Raw genomic sequence first — 20,033 nt, 5'->3', positions numbered from 1 at the left:
ATTTCTTTCTTTGAATGAAGTTTAGTTCTGAAAAATTGCCAGTTGCACCCTCATGTCTGTAGAGATGTAACTACTTAGAGGCGTGCACTCAGGTGACTTTAGAGTCCAAGCAATCTCTCAAAAAAGGCGGAGTGTTCTTTTGAAAATGTGGCCCATTCACTGTTATTTCAGTTATTCAAGCTGTTTTCTCTGTCCCTGCGGAGAGGCTATCAATTTCATACTTGTCTTTCCATTACAACCTTTCAATGCCAGTTCGATAATGACACAGTTCCTTATTAACAGAAGGAAGCTATAGTCGTTCTAACCAGGCCTTATCCTGCCAACAATTGTTCTAGGTTCTGGGGGACAGGAAGATGTAACAGATTGGATTTTTAAATTAAATCCCAGTGGAGTGTCCTATGATTGTCCTTTCTCCTACAAACCTGACACAGACCAACCCATCATAGGTTGCACTTTGCACATCTTCTCATTTAGCGATCTCATCCCGTTTTCCTTAATCATAGGTTCATGCCATATATCTGATAAACCGATCATTCAGTGCTTAAAAAGATGGCAATGCTGAAAAAGTTTGAGTGGCAAAGGGTGGGGGATGTGAATATAATCTTTGAAATTGTCAGTAGCTTTCTGTACTATATCATTGAGAAAGACTCCAAATGGATAAGAGCGTGGACAATATGGTAAAGGGGAAAATAGAAAACTTTCCTACTTTTGTTGAAAGGTGGCAAACATTCTAGAGCCACAAAAATGGGAAAATATCCTATGCAGTAGCCTCTCTGAAACAGGAATTGGTAGAATGTAGAATCCTTGATGAGGCAAGTTTTAATTTGGGGTTTCCCAGAATCAAGATAAAGGATTCCCAGAATACGCAAGAATACAAACCATAATCTTCCATTTGTCACTGAAATAGGGTAGGTTTTCTCATCATCAGATCGATGGACTACCATTATTTATTATTATATTATTCCTATTGATAATATTGAAGCCACACAATAAATAAAGTCAAAGATGAAAAATGCCATCACAGACTTAAGTGCATGCACATGGGCATCTGTGCTGGGGTTCCTAAAACTTGGATAAAGGGCTGAATTCTGGTTCATTTTCCCAATGTGTCTCCAAAGGGACTGGAATAACAAAATAGATGAAGAAACAAATATGCTAAGAGGCAAAATAGATCCTATGCTGTGCATCAAAAAAGTCAGTTCCATACTCTTTTTGAAGTTTGATATTGTTCGATTGTTTGGTAGACTATCTGTGAAGTTGCCAAACGATTTCCAATAGGAATAGCTGAACAACGTAAAACATACTGTCATGAACATGGAGTACAGCAAAGAGCCCAAAAGCAGCCAAGGCACCAGAACGGAGAGTCTCAGTTTTAACCATCTGAAGAAAGATTGCTTGGAAGTGGCAATCTTCACACAATAGTACACAGAAAGGCAGCCTGGAAAACAGACATTCATTTGGTTTATGAAGATCCAGATAGCTGTAAGTGACTGATATCTTTGCAATAGAACTAATACATTTTCATGTAAAGTATATAGGAAATTGTCCAACGTCACAAGCATTTGGAGGCATAACCTGGAGAAAGCCAGACTGGTTATAATCATATGGCTACATCTATGCTAGCCAAAAACTTCGAAATGGCCATGCAAATGGCCATTTTGAAGTTTACTAATGAAGTGCTGAAATACATATTCAGCATTTCATTAGCATGTGGGGGGCGGCGGCACTTTGAAATTGATGTGGCTCGCACCGTGCGGCTCATCCAGACGGGGCTCCTTTTCAAAAGGATCCCACCTACTTCGAAGTCCCCTTATTCCTAATTCAATAGATTATGACCAGAAATTAACACCACAAACATGTGAGGGTTCCATTGGATATTGTGAGCAGGCTTGTGCTCATGGGCAACAGGAGTGGTGAGAGAAAATTCAGAGCAGGGGGAACAAAAGAAAACAAAAAATAGCAGAGAGCCAGACAGACAGAGACAAAGAAGAAAGAGAACCATATAGTAGCCTGTGAATACAAAGTGATCCTAGAACAACCAGAGAGAAAGTTTGTGGTCTTGTTAGCCAGAGAGATATGGGGTTGTTTGCTAAGAAACTGCTCCTTTTGGCTTTGGTTCCTTCTGCATTTGAAGAATTTATTTATAAATAAACAAGACTACATCAAAACTACGGACTCCATCAATTTCCACTTCCAAATGAAACAACCTCAGAGCTCAAAATTTAGACATGGTGTTTGTGACAGTGTGCATTTGCCCCATACTGGTTAGTTAGTGTTAATCCTGCATTTATGGCTAAGGAAGTTATGCCTCTTCTTGCTTACTGACAATGCACCAGGTACACTGGTATAACAGAGAGAAGCTCATCTGATTTGGGATTGACAGCTGGAGAAGGAGTATGTGCATTCCTGCTCCAGATAAGCCACTGCAGAAGACTAGGGCAAGACCAAAGACAAGGTGTTACTAGCAGCCTCTTTGGCTTCAGAAGCCTTATCAAAGGGGCAGCCCACAGACTAGAGAGGGAAGACAGACACCCATACCACAGCTGCAGAGGCAATGGCAGGAAGTAGACCAGAGGAAGGTGATGGCAAATGGGTGATTGAGACAAAGCTGAGAGTAGGGGTGTTTCAGTCGGTGGTTTTCCTTACTGACTCAATGGTATGAGCTACAGCTATGGCCAGGGGATGTAACCTCTCTCCACCACTGGTTTTCTGCCTCTAATCACAGACACACACAGGTCTGTGAACTAGGGCTAGTTACTGACTTTGGAAATTGGGCCTAACTGCCCTGCAAACTGAGGCGAGGTTATTGACTCTGATCATTACACTGTACCACATCGTGACTAGAGGTGAATGTACAGACTTGAATTGAGTAGAACCAAGTCAAAAGTTGCACATGCACTCTTCTATTCCCTAAGGGGGATGAGCATACTCACCCCATGCTGGGCATAGTCTTCTGCAGCTGTGTCACAGTCCTCAAAAAGTCTCAAAGTTACAATTGTTTGTATTTCTTACGTACATGAATGAAGGGGTTGGGAAAAAAAGCATAGCAAAAAGAGAACATGCAGCTTTTATCTCTGTTGCTGACTCACTTGCAACCTCAGTGCTGCAAAACCACAGTCACAACACACGGTCTTATCAGCCTTTTTGAGATCTGGCAAATTTGTACCAGTGTTAGGCTGTATAGGGCATTGCTTTCAGCTGCCTCTTTCCAGTGGCGATTTCACTTCAGTGTTGCGAAATACATAGTCTTTGCCAGCTATGCTAGATACTTATAAAACATAAAGCAAAGGAAAGAGGAAAGAAAAGACATAAGGTGGAGAAGGAGAAGGACACATGGGATGGGAAGTGGTGGAAGAGATAAAGTGGCACTTTTCAGGTGATATCCAGAATTTAGTTGGAAGCTGATGGAGATTGCAATGTCAACTGTGTCTTCTCTCTGGACAGGTCTAGTCAGGTTCCAGTCTTGTTACAAGATCAGAGATGTCCTCAGTGCACATTAACCAGAAGATATAAAACTGATTTAGAATTTCTTTGTTCACCACTGAACAATTAAAAGTCTTCAGGCCTGACATGAAATGTCCCGTTTTCCTCACACCCCTATGCTGTATTGTATACAACTTTTGGATCCCATTTGCCTCCAGCCAGATGGATTTAGACAGGGTCCAGATACTGTATCTAGTTATGGAATTTTGAGCAAAATCCCATGTGCAGATTCCCTGATTGGTCTCGTTCTGTATGAGACAGGACCCCATAATTCAGTTGCCTTATCCTCAGAAACCAATGCAGACGATCCCAAAGCTTCCCAGCAGTTTGTGTATATTCCTTCGTCTGCCAACCTGCCAAGTCCTATTTGGCTGAAATTGCAGTGATTTGTAATTCACGTATGCATAAATATATGAAAATTATCAGAGAGGTAGCCGTGTTAGTCTGTAGCTTCGAGAACAACAAGAAGTCTTGTGGCACTTTACAGACTAACAGATATTTTGGAGCATAACCTTTCATGGGCAAAGACCCGCTTCATCAGATGCACGAGACAATTAAAATAGGAAACATGGGCTTTGCACAGGAACTTCTTAAAATACACTCTTTACTCTTTGCACAGAAGATCTGAAGATCTACAAAAGAACCAACATCCTGAATACAATCCCCTCTTACAATCCCTATTGCATCTAAGATTCATTGGGGTTTAGTCAGTGTTTTTTGAAAAGTATATTACTGTCATGAGTTCATTTCATCAACTGGGACATCCATTCCTGATGGCTCTTCTTACCTTACTGGAGTCCACCTTTTAAAACTCATCTCTCTCTCTGTCTCTCTCTGTCTCTCTCTCTCTTTCTTTCTTTGGTCAGCAGGTCCACAAAAGAAAGCACAGCTCTTCCAGGAATGTACTCAGTCTAAGGAGAATGCCATTTTCCCTATATAGATTTCTCTGAAGAGCCAGTTTCTTCAAAGAATTTGCTGTCAGAAAAACTATTCATCAAATTGTCAAGAGTTATTCATTGCTAATGGCCCTAGATTGCTTTGCTGCACATTTCCAGTTATAAGTCTTTACTATGTGCCGGAGTCTTGCTACTATATGAAGATTCTAATCCACTGAAAGTTACAGTAATGTCATTCATAAAGTAGGAAAAGAATTTACAAATTAACTGACAAGGACATATTCTCCAAAATGTTATACACATCCAACTGGTCCAAAGCTCAGACTGGCCTTTTTGTTTATTTCAATCATAACTATTACAAAAAAATCACAAACAGTATTATCACGACAATCTTCTCTAATGTTCATTGCCTCAGGTCATCCTACAGTCAGATGCCAAAGCTGGATCCCTTTCAAAAGAGGATTCTCCTTATCCAGTTGGACACCATATTACTGTCCACCCTGTAAGAAAATCTTAACCGCAGTATTGACAAAATCATTTTTATAATTTAAATACTCTATAGAAATAATTTTTCCAGGCAATTGCCATGGTCATTTGCAACCCCCCTCCATATACATTCCCTTATCTATATTGTATCACAGTAATATGAGCCCCAACTGTTTATACTTTATGTTCAATCTTCTTACTAAATTATCAAACAATTCACTAATAAGATACAACTAATAGATTAATTGTATAATTATCAGTATAGTTATGTTATTTTCACAAATATGGATGAAGCAGACTTATTAGAATAAGAAGGTGAATTGCAAAGGGTCAAAACCAAGTTTCCTTCTTTGAGTGAAGTCAGCTCCCAAAAAATTGACAGTTGTATCCTCAGGTAGGAAGAGTTGCAAGTACTCAGAGCTGCACATTCAGTTGAATTGTGGGTGCAAAAAGTTTCACAAAAAAAGGTGGAAGGTCTATTGAAAATGTGACCTATACAACTGGTATTTCAATTGTTCAAGCCCTTTCTCTGTCCCTGAGAGGCTATCAATGTCATACTTTTCTTTCTGTTGCAGCTTTTCACTGAAGACAAGATGATGACACAAATATTTTTCTTAAAACACTGTAGTCATTTTTGGCCAGATATTAAGTGAGCCTCAACACCCAGATAACTGTCCTAGGTAGTGGGGAGAAGATGATATTGGCCTTTTTTATTAAAATCCAAAGGGTACTCCTATTACTGTTGTTTCTCTCACTCGGTTGGCATGGACCAATACATATGTGGGTTGCTTCTTGGACATCATCTAATTTGTAGCAATGGCAATTTTTTTCCAAACTCAGTCATTTGGTTTCCCCAGGACATCTTTCTGTTTTTAGACCTTTCAAAAAGTTCAAGCAACAGTCAGCCCGCCAGAAAATCAGCTTGGAGAACCACAATTCTGAGCAAGGATGCTTTCAGAATCAGGAGCGGTGTCAAACAAGGATGCGTGCTTGCTCCGACATTGTTTGGGATCTTCTTCGCACTCCTCCTGAAGCATGCCTTTGGATCTTCAACAGAGGGCATCTTGCTGCGCACAAGATCTGATGGGAAACTGTTTAACCTTGCAAGGCTGAAAGCTAAGTCTAAGGTGCGAGAAGTCCTCATCAGAGACATGCTGTTCGCAGACGATGCTGCTGTAGTGTCTCACACAGAAGACCAGCTTCAAAAACTGCTGGATCGGTTCTCCAAAGCATGCAAGGACTTTGGGCTTACCATCAGCCTAAAGAAGATGAACGTACTTGGTCAGGATGTTGCTGAATCCCCATCAATCAGCATTGACAACTATACGTTAGAGGTTGTCCACGAGTTCGTTTACCTCGGGTCCACCATCACTGACACACTGTCGTTGGACACTGAGCTAAATAGGAGGATCGGAAAAGCGGCCACAACTCTGTCCAGACTCAGCAAGAGAGTGTGGAATAACAACAAGCTGTACACTCACACCAAAATGCAAGTCTACAGAGCCTGCATCCTCAGCACCCTCCTTTATGGCAGTGAGACTTGGACCCTGTATGTCCGCCAGGAAAAGAGGCTGAACGTCTTCCACTTGTACTGCCTCAGGTGCATCCTTGGAATATCATGGAAGGACAGAGTTACCAAAACTGCCGTCCTCGAGCAAGCTGGAATCCCAACCATGCACACCCTCCTCAGGCAGCGTTGACTCTGCTGGCTTGGCCACGTCCACAGGATAAACGATGGAAGGATTCCAAAAGACATCCTGTATGGTGAGCTAGCCTCTGGCAAAAGACCTCCTGTACGCCCCCAGTTGTGTTACAAAGATGTCTGCAAGAGAGACCTGAGAGAGGTAGACGTCGAGCTGGACAACTGGGAAGAACTAGCAGATGACCGCAGCAGATGGAGGCAGGGGTTACACAAGGGCCTTCAGAAGGGCGAGTTGAAGATCAGACAGCTAGCAGAGGAGAAGCACAATAAGGACTTGCCAGACACCCACTACATCTGCAAGAGATGCAGCAAGGACTGTCACTCTCGTGTGGGTCTTTATAGTCACAATAGACGCTGTAAATGAAGTCCTCAATTGAAACTTTAAATGGCGCGAACCATAGTCTATGCAGACTGAAGGATGCCTACTACTACCCTTGCTGTCATTAACATGAACACAGTAATTACACTCTCCAGAGGGCTGACATAGTCAATGTAGAATTGGGCTAAAGGTGTCGTCCTCTGCTTCCCCCGCCCCTACTTTCCTTCCATGCATCTGCCCTGACTAGTCTGGATCAGACTTAGTTTCAGTAGTTTCACTGGATAGGTTATGCTAATGTATAATGCAAGAGGCAAAAGACTTAAATTGCAGCAGGGGAGATTCAGGTTGGACATAAGGAAAAAGTTCCTAACTGACAGGGTGATCAAACACTGGAACGAATTGCCAAAGGAGGTGGTAGAATCTCCATCACTGGAGATATTTAAGAAGAGGTTAGATAGATGGCTTTCAGGGATGGTCTAGAAAGTGCTTGGTCCTGCGCATGAGGGCAGGGGGCTGGACTCGATGGCCTCTCGAGGTCCCTTCCAGTCCTACTCTTCTATGATTCTATGATTGTTTACTATATAATGGTCTGGGGAGAATATTAACTTAAAAATACAGTACGTTGCTGTTTTAAACTCCTGACTGAACACCCATGTTCTGTAGGTCTCATTCTCACATCTGTCAGTGATATGCTTTATGAATTAGCTCTTGAAATATCTGTGTTTTTATATTTTTGAATTATCAACATGAAAGATCTTCCATTTGCAGTATCACTAGCTCCCCAGTGTCTTTCCCCTGTAGTTAGTCTTTTATATTGAAGATGAAGTAAAACTTACTGTCAGATGTTTTCATTTTTCATTCTTTATATTTGGAAGCTTATAAGCAGAAATGTCAATCAACAGTGAAGACCAGAATTCAGTGCTGGCTGAACATTTCCTCTGAAAATGAGTTTGGTGGTCTCGTACATCCACCTCAAATATCTGCTAAAATGTGAGATAACAGAGCTGGTACATGAAATGAGTGATGGTCATTGGAAAAGCTTGAGTGGGAATTGGTGCTGAATGTACATAATCTCCATAGAAGTTATTGGTGCTTTGTTTACTGGAGCAGTACAGGAGAGATTTCAAATAGATAATAGCATGGCAAACACAAAAACAAAGGGGAGAATAGAATTTATTTTTGCTACGGTTCTTAAAAGAAGAGCTAACTATTCTTATCTGAAGGATAGGAAAGACATTATGACTTAACCTTCTTGAAGCAGCAATTGGCAGAATACATAAACCTGGATGACTCCAGTTTTAATTTGAGGTTGCCCAGAAGCAAGCCAGTAGAGTACACAGAAGGGTAGGCAGCATGTACAACTGTATGAACTGTAGCAGTCCATCTGTCATTAAAATAGGGCAAAATTCCAATTGACAGTGTTATATAGGAGGAAAAAGGACAGCACAGATTTAATATCATGGACATGGGCATCTGTATAGAGGCTCCTGAAATTTGAATTAAGGCCTGAATTAAGGTTTATTTTCCTGAGCTGCGTCTACATGTAAGCGCCCTTTCGAATGGGCAAAAATTGAAGTTCATTTTTCGAAAAAGAGACAATCGAAACACAGCACCCGCCGCCATTTTTCAGATTGGCGTTCCGATCTGCTCTTTCGAAGTGCCATCCTGGTTTTTTGAAAGAGAGCATCTACACGGCTCCAAGCTCTCTTTCAAAAGAAGGGAGGCAGGAAACGCTGCGGACAGGGTCCCATGGCTGACCAGCCCTTCCGGGGCAGCAGCCAGCGGCCTCCTTTAAAGGGCCCCTCCTTCCTCCCTCCCCTCTGAATGAGCTGAGTGATGCCCGGCCTGTTCCTGCCTGGCAGAGCCCACTTACTTGTGCTCATAGAAGCCCAACTACAGCTCCTGCTGGTGAACAGCGTTGTTATGGATGCCCTGTTGACAGTACTGTGCACCTTCGCCGCAGCTGCACCTGAGCTTATCGGGTGGCTGCAAGGTCCTCCCGGGGCCATGGGGCTTCCCCACCCGGGCCACTGCCAGGCACCCCTCTCTGGACCCACCCCAGCAGCACCGACTGGTGGGAGCGCATGGTGCTGGGGGAGTGGGGCGAGGAAAGGTGGCTGCGGAACGTCCCCATGTCGAGGCAGACCTTCAGCGAGATTTGCCACTGGCTGTCCCCAGCACTCCGGCACCACGACACCTGCATGCGGCCAGCCCTCACCCTGGAGACATGGGTCACTATCTCCATTTGGAAGCTGGCCACCCCAGACTCCTATCACTCCGTGGGACAGCAGTTCAGAGTGGGCAAGGCCACCATTGGGGCTGTCCTTATGGAGATAAGGTGGGGGTGGGGGGTGCTGGGGCAAGGGGAACCCTTCCCTGCAAGGGGCTGGATGGGAAGGGGGCAGGGGCTGCATGGGCCAGGGGCTGGATGGGAGGGGGGCAGGATGGGCCCGAGGTGAGGGGTGACGGCCACCATACTCGCACTAGAGCATGTGTCCCCCTTCCCCCTCTGCAGGTCTTCCAGGCCATCAACGCCATGCTGCTGCATAGGGTCGTCCGCCTGGGGGATGTGGACAACACCATCTCCGGCTTCCAGGACCCAGGATTCCCCAACTGCGTTGGCACTTTGGATGGCATGCACATCCCCATCCGCACCCCGCCACACAGTGCCGGCCAGTATGTGAACAGGAAGGGCTATCATTTGGTGGTGCTCCAGGCCCTGGTGGATGTGAAGGGATGGTTCACAGAACTCTACGTGGGCTGGGCCGGCCGCACCCATGATGCCCGTGTGTTCTGGAACTCCGGCCTCTGCTGCTGCCTGGGGCCTGGCACATTTGTCCCCCAGAGGGAGATCCCAGTGGCGGGGGATGTCACCATGCCACTTTGCATGGTGGCAGATGCGGCGTACCCCCTGCACCTGTGGCTCATGAGGCTCTACAAGGGATATCTCGACCCCACCCGGGAGGCGTTCAATGAGCACTTCAACCATGCCCACAACGTGGTGGAGTGGGCCTTCGGCTGCCTAAAGGGGCGATGGAGGTGTCTCCTCACACACCTCGAGGTCAGGATCCCCAATGTGCCCCAGGTGGTGGGCACTTGTTGCGTCCTCCACAACATTGTGGAGGGAAAGGGTTGAGCACCACCCCCATTCTCCAGGCCCACGAGGACGGCCACCGCAACCGGGAGGCCCTCAGGCAGGCTTTTGCCGAAGGCGTCCTCTGACCCGCATGCACGCCCACATCCCACGCACATCTGTTACCCACCTTCCCTGCCTCCCCCACCCCCACCCCCACCAGCACTGCACCCTCACATCCACCACCCACAATCCTCCAAGGAGCACAGCATGGGGTGGTGAACAATAAACAAACTTTATAAAAAATATTTTGTGGCTATTTACATATGGGGGAACGTAACTTGGAGGGGGGAGGGGGCACGTAACCTGGAGGGAGGAGGGGGGCATGTAACCTGGAGGGGGAAGGAGGGCACTTATTCTGGGGCAGGTGTGCTGGGCCACAAGCCCTGTCAGCCCCTGGAGCCCCTGCTCCCCCAGATGCGGGGTCCCTGGTTGAGGGGGGGAAGGTGCGGGTACCACTGGCAGGTACTGGCAGCGGGTGAGCCTGGTGGCAGCAGTGGGGGCAGGCTCAGGGGCAGCAGCGGGGACAGGCTTGGGGTGGGAGTCATCTGGGGGGGCCAGGAGCTGGGCCATGGTGGCAGTGTGGTCCCAGATGGCCTGGCTGATGCCCTGGAGCGTGTCCAGCATCCTATCCCAGGCTGCCCTCCGCCACTCCATGTTGGCCCGGGCTAGGTGCAAGTGCTCCTCAGCCACCTTGGCCTGCTGCTGGGTGGCTGGGTCCTCCTCAGGTCTCCAGGGGGCCCTCCGGCCACGGCCCCGATGCTGCCCTGCCTAGGGTGACGTCCTGACAGGAGCTACTGGTGGGCTCTCCAGCACGAGGGATGGTGCAGGGCTGTCCCAGCCCCCGGATGGTGTGGCTGTGTGGAAAAGAGGGGAGCATGTCAGTAGTGTGCCCCAAACAGACAGGACTAGGCTGTGGTGTACCTGCCTGAGCCGATCCCATGGGGCCCCTGCACCCACAAGGAACACTGACCCCCCAGGGAGCACCGCCCCGCCCCCCACCCTCTCCCAAGACCAGGCCTCCCAGCCTGGGTGTGATTCCAGGGGTCTCTCCTGCAGGAGGCCCTTCCCAGGCGGTGGTATGCGGGCCCCGGGCACCATCAGGCACCAACCAGCCGCCACCCCTGCGCAGCTTACGGTGCTGTCCATGGAGGGTGGGTGCTGAGAGTGGCTGATGTGCCACAGCAGGGTGCCACATCTCATGTGGGGGCAGGCCTGTGTATGGCCTGGGACCAGTGGTCCCATGTGTGGGCGCCTAGCCGTTGTGTCACCCCCGCCCTTGGAGTAGGTGTGCGCCCCTCCCTGTACATACCAGAGGGTTCCCCGGTGACGTGCAGAGATGCCTGGGCCTCGGTTGCCCGGCTGGAGGTATGGGAGGGGATGAGGATTGTCAGCTCCCCCTCCTCACTTGACCAGTCCGTGGTCCCTGATCCAGGCTGTTCCTCCATCTCGAGCGGCTGCAGATCCTCCCCAGAGGTGTCCAGGAAGGCAGTGGGGGAGGAACTCTCCTGGGGCCCCAGGATACTATGGAGCTCCTGGTAGAAGGGGCAGGTTGCTGGATGTGTCCCGGAGCATCCGGCCTGGTCCGTGGCCCTGGCATGCTCCTGACGGAGCTCCTTAACTTTGGAGCGTACCTGCTTTGAGGTACGCTCCAGGTGGCCCTGGGCCTGGAGGCCTGTGGCCAGGTGGGCAAAGGCCATGGCATTCAGCCGCTTCCCCCCCAACGTGCCAGAGGACCTCCTCATCCTGCCAGAGGCTGAGAAGGTCCCGCAGCTCCCACTCCATCCAGGAGGGGGCTCCTTTTTTTCTCTCCCCCGGAAGCCCTGGGAGGCTGTTGAGGGCTCGGTGGAGGGGCCACAGGGGTCCCGGGGGGGCTGGCTGCTGGCCATGATGACGCTCGAGCATGGGGCTGGAGCACATGTACAGCCTGCTCCGAGCACACTCTCAGCTTCCTGCCACGGGTTTCCTGTGTGCATGGGGCTTTAAGGCAGCTGAAAGCATGGACCATAGAGTCCCGCTGCTGCCGGCTGGAGCGGCCCCACGCTCCAGCTGATCGGCACCATGGTGTACCTGTTTTTCGAAAGAGTGGGCTGTGGAGCGTCTACACATGTACTCTTTTGATTTATTATTTCAAAAGGGAGAGATCTTCCTGATATGGGATCGGGGTTCAGATTTTGATTTCGGAGCCCCGTTCTTTCGATTTTCTTTCGAAAGACGGGTTTGTACATGTAGATGCTCCACCCGCTGTTTTGAAAAAGAGCCTCTTTATTCGAAGGTTTTGCACGTGTAGATGCAGCTCTGATGTGTCTCTAAAGGGATAGGATTAACAAAACAGATGAAAAAATAAAAACAGATTGAACCTCTCTCATCTTGCTCCTTTGTCACCTGACCAGTGACAGATGAGAATTTTCCATGTGATGGGAAGCCAATAATTTTAGCACATTATTGACACTTTCACTGCTTACTGAACTCTTAGACGACATTTAGGGGTAAATTACAGCTAAATAACAGCACAGAGCACTGAGAGACAGTAATGGTAGCTATAAACAAACTTTATGGGACCACGGGAAACTTGGCCACAACCATAAATTGTCATCCCGCTAACTAAAATCATGGGGGGGAAGGTCAAGAATTAGATTGAACGAAGTATGCAGATGAGCCCCTACAGTGACTCAGAAAGTTCCCATGGGAACTTAGGGGCTCATCTGCATACTTGGCTCAATCTAATTCTTGACCTTCCCCCCAACCCTTCCACTCTCTGATTTGCTCACCTTGATTATCTTTTTCTGATTTGTCCTCCTTGCTTACTGGTTTTGGTTCTCTGTGTCTTAAATATTGAGTCTGTTCTGGTCTGGCTATGGTCTGAAGAAGTGGGTCTGTCCCACGAAAGCTCACTTAATAAACTATTTTGCTAGTCTTTAAAGTACTACTTGACTGCTTTTTGTTTTGATGCTGGATTACAGAGTTTGTTGGATGAGAGAGTTCTGCATTAGAGAGCTTCAACCTGTAGTAGAAGGGGGAAAACTGATCTTATGCCATGTATCAAGAAATGCACTTTGCAAGGTTCTTTCTCTTGCCTGATAATGTGACATTTCTTGATGGATGATCTGTGGAATTGTGAGAGGATATCCCATAGGAGTAGCTCAAAAATGTAAAAGCAAATGTTGCAACCAAGGAATACAGCACTGCGCCCAAAAACAGTGTGGCAGCAATTTGGAGAGTCTCCATTGCAACCAATTGAAGAGAAATTGCTTCAAAGTGGCAATCTTCACACAGTAGAACACAGGCAGCTTGTAAAACAGACACTTGCTTGGTTTATGAACATCCAAATAACTACTGAAGGCATTGCTGTTTCGATCATATCCAAGACATGGATACAACTCATGTATTAATTGGAAATAAAATGTAGAGAAAGCCAGACTGGTTAGGATCATATTATAGGAAGTTATTGTTCTGCTTTTAGCCCAATCAATGCAATTTAGGCCAACAATAAATCCATTTGTAATAATTCCTGCTGATAATTCCATTGCTGACATGATCCTATAAAAATAACAGGAGATACAGAATTTTCATAATTAATTCTTAGCTGGCAACTCACTTATTATGACTTTCCAGAAGACTTGGTTCAGAAGACATCAGTTCAGATGACTTAGTTTATAAGACTGTTCATGTCTGGCTCATGGATATGCAAACTTAGTCCTATTTTATACAGCTTCAAAAGCAGGATGGAAAATGAGTTTCAACTGTTGTTCGTATAAAGCCAGGGCGTTTCACGAAGATTCAAATGTGACTACTATCCTATTACTAAATGCTTAGTTCATGGAAAAAGATATTTGCATCTCCCTTCTCAGAATGCCCCACTAGTGACTAATCAAATTATTATTTTAAATAAACCTTAACTTTTTATTTGAGTATGTAATGTGCTTTCCAGAATAAGGATTAATTAAAATCTTAGCAGCACATATTGAGTTGCAGCAAAGTTCTAGTTATTAAATCTAGCTATGAGTTTGTAATATTTGCTACCTGCCTAACCCATATGAAAGAAGACAAACAAATGAGATACAGGTATTAAGTAAACCCTCAGTCAAAGAAATAATATTTTATCCATATTATAGCTCAGGGTGGGCAATAATTTTTAACAGTGAGCAGTCTAAAATTTTGGTAAGTGATCAAGGGATGCACTTTTTTATGGAGTAGATGTTGGGTCTCTGATGGAGGCTGGGTGCAGAAGGGAGCTCAGCATAAGGGTCTGGGGTTCAGGAGAGTGTGTGGTTCTGAGAGAGTGTGGTTGAAGAAGGGGTTGTAACCTGTGGTGGGATATTGGGTTGTAGAGTCTGGGAGAGGCCATTGGTGCAAGAGAGGATTCTGGGGGAGGGATGTGGGACTGGATGCAGGGCCTGAGAGGGAGTTGTAACCTGGGGCAGCAGGGAGGAGGATCCAGAGGGTTGGGCGGTGACATGAGGGAGAGGACAGGAGTGCAGGATTCAGGATGGCGTATGAGTGCACGACAGGATTCTGGCTGGGGGAGAGGTGTACGAAGGGGTGCAAGGTGTGGAGGGAGCTGGGGTGCAGTACCAGAAGCAGGCTTTAGCCAGAATGCGCTTACCGAAAGAGCTATTGTCTATCCTCACTCTCAGGCTGCCAGCAACCTTAACACACTAGCTGTTCCATGTGGCTTTCTGCAATGGGGGGAAGGAGAGCTTATCATTCTGCACCCCCCCAGAAAAACACTCTGCTCCCATTGCCAGAAAGCAGTCAATGGGAGATGAGAAATTGTGCTCCACCATCAATGCCCCAGCAAAATCTCTCAGTTCCCAATGGCCAGTTTCAATTTCTGGGAATCTGGGAATTGAAAAGTGCAAATGACGAGCACAAGAGATGCTGTGTTGGATGAGAATCAGTAACATTACTAATGTGTCAGGTATCTACATGCCATGTCAACAGACAGAGCCACTAAGACCTTACCTAGTTCCACAAGGGCATTCTGAAAAGGTCAGCATCGACTTATTTCCTTGTCTTCCAAATCATTATTTAGTGGTAACAGGTTACTATTCTCTGTATCCAGAAATTTGTATACTACACAGTACTAATAGTAACTCAGCGATAGAATGAAGAGAGCCTTGTGCTGTCGTGGAATTTTTGTTTGGCCCAGGTCATTTTGTACCTTTTTCCATCACCATTTGTTATTACAGGTTGTTATGCAATTTTACAGACTTTTTATGGTTAAGATCACAGTTAATAGATCCAATTATTACAACTTCCTTTTTCTGAAATAAAATTATCCAGTCATGGAGATAATTAGGAACAGTTGAACATAGTTATTCTAGAATAGTTCCTTGTATAGACGACAAGCATATTGTGGACTTTCCATAAATTTACAATTCAGTTAAATAAATTATTCCTTTAGATTCAACCACACAGTTTAGTGGAAGGAAGTCTGCTGGCAGAATAACAGTGCTAGATGAATAGTAACAGAGAGGAAGTTGTGTTAGTCTATATACTATCAAAACAAAAAAGCAGTCAAGTAGCACTTTAAAGTGCTTTTTTGTTTTGATAGTGCTAGATAATTTTGCAAAGGCAGAGGATCCTGGCTGGCAGGCACTCTCAGAAGTACACAGAGGCCCAGGCCACTTCCAGGTTTTAAGCACCCTTGCCATAATGAAAATAAAAAATATGACACATGAAAATAATATAAGGCACCAAAAAGAGTGAGATATAATTTGACTATATGAATATTCATAATCCAGGGCATTTTTCTGTGCAAATTCATTAATTAGGAAAGGATGCACATAAAAACAAGTTGTGAAACTTACCAAATACCAAAAACTTAAGAAGTGTCTAATTTTGAGGACCCTTTTGACCCAGAAGCCAAGGCCAAAAGCGCCCCCCCCATCTACCTCTTCCCCAGCCCCTGATTGGTCCTGCTGGCATGAGCCTGGAGGATAAGTGGCTTACAATTCAGCTCTCACTGAAAATCGACAAAATTTGGGTGCCTAAATGCCACCTGTTTCTTTGAAAATATTCTTTCCTTCTCGCACTTTTTCTCAGTTTTGCTCACATTTTCCAGCTGTATTATGAGTTCACAGTAATAATGACCTCTAATGTCACTGCAATCATTCTGTGATTCTAAGAATTCTGTGATTTTCACACTAACAACTAGCATAAAAGAATTTCAGAATTTCCTGGGAAAGAAAAAATGAGATGGAAAACACTGGTTCAATCAAAACATTTGTGTCACGAAAATATAAATATCTCATTTAGACTTTGACTATTTAAGTTGTATTGCAGTATTTTATATAAAACAAAAGAAAAAAGCTTTTTAAATGGAAAATTGAAACATTCAGGTTTTTTCTTTTCCCCACAAAGTTTTAATTTAGATTCAGTAGCATGTTCAGATGGAGACACATTCTGTCAGAACATTTTATTACTTTGTTTACTTGTATTATCATAATACCTTGTAGCCCCTAGAAAAAGCAAGGGCCCTGTAACCTTAGGTGCTGTACAAATGCAGAAAAAATAGATAGTCCTTGCACCAAAAAACTTTAAATAAGCAATATAGAGGAGATGTTTGGGAGATGCTCCTGTAATCTCCATGCCTGATATTAATATTCGGTAGGAGGAAAATCAAGAAAGAAAGGCTACAACAACAGAGAAATGAACAGAGGTCAGGCAGATGAATATGAAGTGGAAAGACACTTTAAGAGAAGTAGGCAATACAGACAGTAGAATGACTGTACCTAATTGGACAAGAAGTCTGGGGAAACATGAGCAGAAACAACTGAGCTGTCTGTACTCCAATACAAGTAGCTGGGGTAACAAAAGGGAGCCATTTGGGCTCCTTTTGGTTTTTTGCATAACATAATTTTCTCTTTGGCAAAAATGTGTGGATATATTTAGAAGTTCATTTGGATAGGGTTACTTAAACATCTGAAATGTTTAAATCAACTGTAACCGTAAAAATGCCCTGGCATCTGTACTACCAAGAAAATTACTTTATTTTACACACGATCTTTACTTTCTATAGGTCGATTACTTATTAAAGATTTGCAAACAAATTAATAGCATAAAGAACTTGTGTCTCCACATTCCAAGTCCCCTTATCTGGTGATTGGTTCACTTGAGTCTGTCTTTGGGCTATCATTTTCCCTCATGTAGAAAAACCAAGAAAAACCCCAGACTCTGCCTAAGTCCTGGAAGGGTGCTACACGGTGAAAAGGCACCCCTTTTTTTCTTCGTCATCTGTGTCAAGCAGTGGTGTATTTGGCCCTCCAGCCAAGTCTCTTTTGTGTCTTGATCCTCCAAGAGCGTTATGTCTAATTTCCAAATAAAGTCCTTCAACAACATTGAAGAATTATTTTGAACTCACATACCTTTAGCCCCTGTAGGCATACGATCACCATCTCCTTTCTCTGAATATTGCCTCACAAGACAGCTTTTCTTGAGTGTTACCCCCACCTGGTATAAGAAGGGTAGCTATGTTAGTCTGTATCTACAAGAACAATGAGAAGTCCTATGGCACCTAATAGACTAACAGTTATATTTGAGCATAAGCTTTCATAGGCAAAGACCCACTTCATCAGATGCATCTGTTAGTCTATAAAAAGCCACGAGGAGATTTCAAGATAGTAGTTTTAGCACTTGCAAATTTAAGAAGCTCTGAAGGTCTTACATAGTTCAGTTTAAGGCAGAACCCTTATATTTGAAAGTACTTATAATAAATTCCTGCTCACAAGCCTGCAGCCAGTTCTACTGAATAGGAAGACAAAGAAAGAGAGACGCCTCCCCCCAGGGAACATTATAGGTGTCCACATCTTTAGAAGAAACCCTTACTTATCTCCAAGGCTTTGCAGTAATTAAGATGAAAGCAGTAATTACAAAAAGCCAGTTTCAGTAACCTTGTTAAAGATGTTGATGATTGAATATGAAATGACCTGTGGTCTGTGACTGACATTCCTCTATGAATGTCTTGTGGTGCATTGCTGTGATTTGAGATAGAGGAGTATTATTTTCCTCAAATGATCATCTTGCAGCTTTCAATACCATTAAATTTGCATTACAAATAAACAGCCCTTTAATTACAAAAAAAAGTGCATTTCTTTATTTTTAAATTATTTGGCTGCAAAGGGCATTGGGGAAGCAAGGAATCTCTTCTGTGTATTATTAGTTAAATAACGTGTCTTAATATTTTTTTCAAAGAATTGGAATATAGAAATGGAATGCCCTCTCCTGAGTCTCATGGACAAAGAGGAGCTAAATATAAATGCTAAAATGCATTTAAGCAAAAAGTTGAACCACAACATGATTATGTCTGAAGTAGCATCCTTACATATGAACCCAGGTTCTGTTTCTAGCTATGGGAGGTAAAATATAACTGAGACCTGATGGGTTTTTGTGGTGTCTCTGAATATAGATCTCTCCCTGTGTCAATTGCATCTTGAAGTAATAGTAGCAATGTTGCTTATTGACAGTGCCAAAAGGATAATAACCTAAAGTTTTTAAGCCGCTGTTCATAAAGGGTACACTGAGTATTGCGTTCTCTGCCTTGGGATTCCTACTAAATGCCCTTTACGGATGTGGAATGAAATCCTGGTGCCACTGAAGTCCATGGGATTCGGATGTCTCTCCAAATAGCCACGTGAAGAGGAGTGGGTACATTTCATAAAGATAAGGAGTAAGCAAGGTAGTGTCAGAATCAGGGCTGAAGCAGGAGCATTATTCTCTCTAATGGGGTCCCAGTGAAAGCTGCTGCCACAGAAAGCCCCCTCAGCATGACTCTGCTGCAGTGAGCTTGGTCAAAACCACGCGGGGACAGAAAGGTGCAGATGTCATGACCACCGGAAGTGTCACTTCAAGATTCATTCAGATATAGGGGGATTTGCTAGGCTTTTGGAGAGAATTGAACTCCTCAGCTCTTCCTTGAAATTAATCATGGGGTCAGTCCTAGAATCCTGCCACTTGTGCAGAGGAATCGGGAAACTCTGCAGAGCTTGCTGGCCCCTAGGAATAGTATTTTGAAGGGTAGGGTGTGCACTGAATATTGCAGTCCATCTGAATGAATACCCAAACACTGACATCTGAGAAAGCAAGGATTACATTTCACTATGTGCATCTTACCTCACAGCAGCAAATACTACAGGAATCTTATCTCATTTAGGAAATCTCCACCTATTAGAAAGCTGTTAATTTTCCTCTTCAGGTGTGGTCAAATTGTAAATTTTCCTCTTTACCTGTGGTCAGTGTTTGCCAATACACTGTAGAAAATAATTAGCATATACCTAATGTTTTTGTCAAGGAGACGTTTTCTCAGGCAAGATTACACCATCTCTGATATTTCCCAAAATGTGCAATGTAAGCATTTCAACCACATTTGACAATGAAGAGTATACAATTTGGGTTTCACAAAGTTAATGCTATTAAAAGTGTTTTGCCTTTCCATTGCTTTAAGGCAACTATTACACTCATCTTCAATTAATTAACCACCATTAATAACAATGGTAGATGGATGGCAAGTCAAAATACTGGCAGTCCATTTTAGTAACCATAAGCTGTGTCTACACGTGCATGCTACTTGGAAGTAGCGGCACTAACTTCGAAATAGCGCCCGTCGTGGCTACACGCATCGGGCGCTATTTCGAAGTTAACTTCGACGTTAGGCGGCGAGACGTCGAAGTCGCTAACCCCATGAGGGGATAGGAATAGAGCCCTACTCAACGTCGAAGTAGGGACAGTGTAGACGATCCGCGTCCCGCAACGTCGAAATTGCTGGGTCCTCCATGGCGGCCATCAGCTGGGGGGTTGAGAGACGCTCTCTCCAGCCCCTCAGCTCACTGGTGGCCGAGTGGAGCGGCCCCTTAAAGGTCCCCTCCCCCTCCCTTCCTCTGCAGGAAGCTGAGGGAACGTGCAGGCTGCAGCCTGCACACGCGGGCAGCCTGCAGCACCCTCAGCCCCACAGAGCGGTGATGGCTGTCTGGCAGCCCCCCCAGCGCCCCCAGGGGACCCCCCCCAAGGGGAGCC

At 45.0% G+C, this 20,033-nt stretch overlaps 1 protein-coding gene across 1 annotated transcript; it reads right to left on the bottom strand.

The window, feature by feature from the left end:
• Positions 1 to 953: 953 nt before the first annotated feature.
• Positions 954 to 11,467, bottom strand: LOC142010723 (taste receptor type 2 member 2-like). The gene is made up of 3 exons (XM_074989139.1): positions 11,332 to 11,467; positions 1,305 to 1,438; positions 954 to 1,121 (listed from the first exon to the last, which is right to left on the bottom strand). Exons 1-3 carry the CDS (start codon positions 11,465 to 11,467, stop codon positions 954 to 956), a joined length of 438 nt encoding a protein of 145 aa, XP_074845240.1.
• Between the last annotated feature and the right edge of the window lie 8,566 nt (positions 11,468 to 20,033).

The sequence above is a fragment of the Carettochelys insculpta genome, chromosome 3 (genome assembly GCF_033958435.1).
Source record: "Carettochelys insculpta isolate YL-2023 chromosome 3, ASM3395843v1, whole genome shotgun sequence".
Lineage (NCBI taxonomy): Eukaryota > Metazoa > Chordata > Testudines > Carettochelyidae > Carettochelys > Carettochelys insculpta.
This window is presented reverse-complemented; position numbering and strand designations above follow the sequence as displayed.

Bases quoted from the DNA above. Each gene is read 5' to 3' on its own strand.
- LOC142010723 (XM_074989139.1), bottom strand. From the start codon at position 11,467: ATGGAGGAACAGCCTGGATCAGGGACCACGGACTGGTCAAGTGAGGAG. The intron at 1,439-11,331 runs GTATGTACAGGG...TCTGTTTTCCAG, and splicing joins CGTCACCGGGGAACCCTCTG to GCTGCCTTTCTGTGTACTAT. The intron at 1,122-1,304 runs GTATGTTTTACG...TTGTTATTCCAG, and splicing joins TGTACTCCATGTTCATGACA to TCCCTTTGGAGACACATTGG.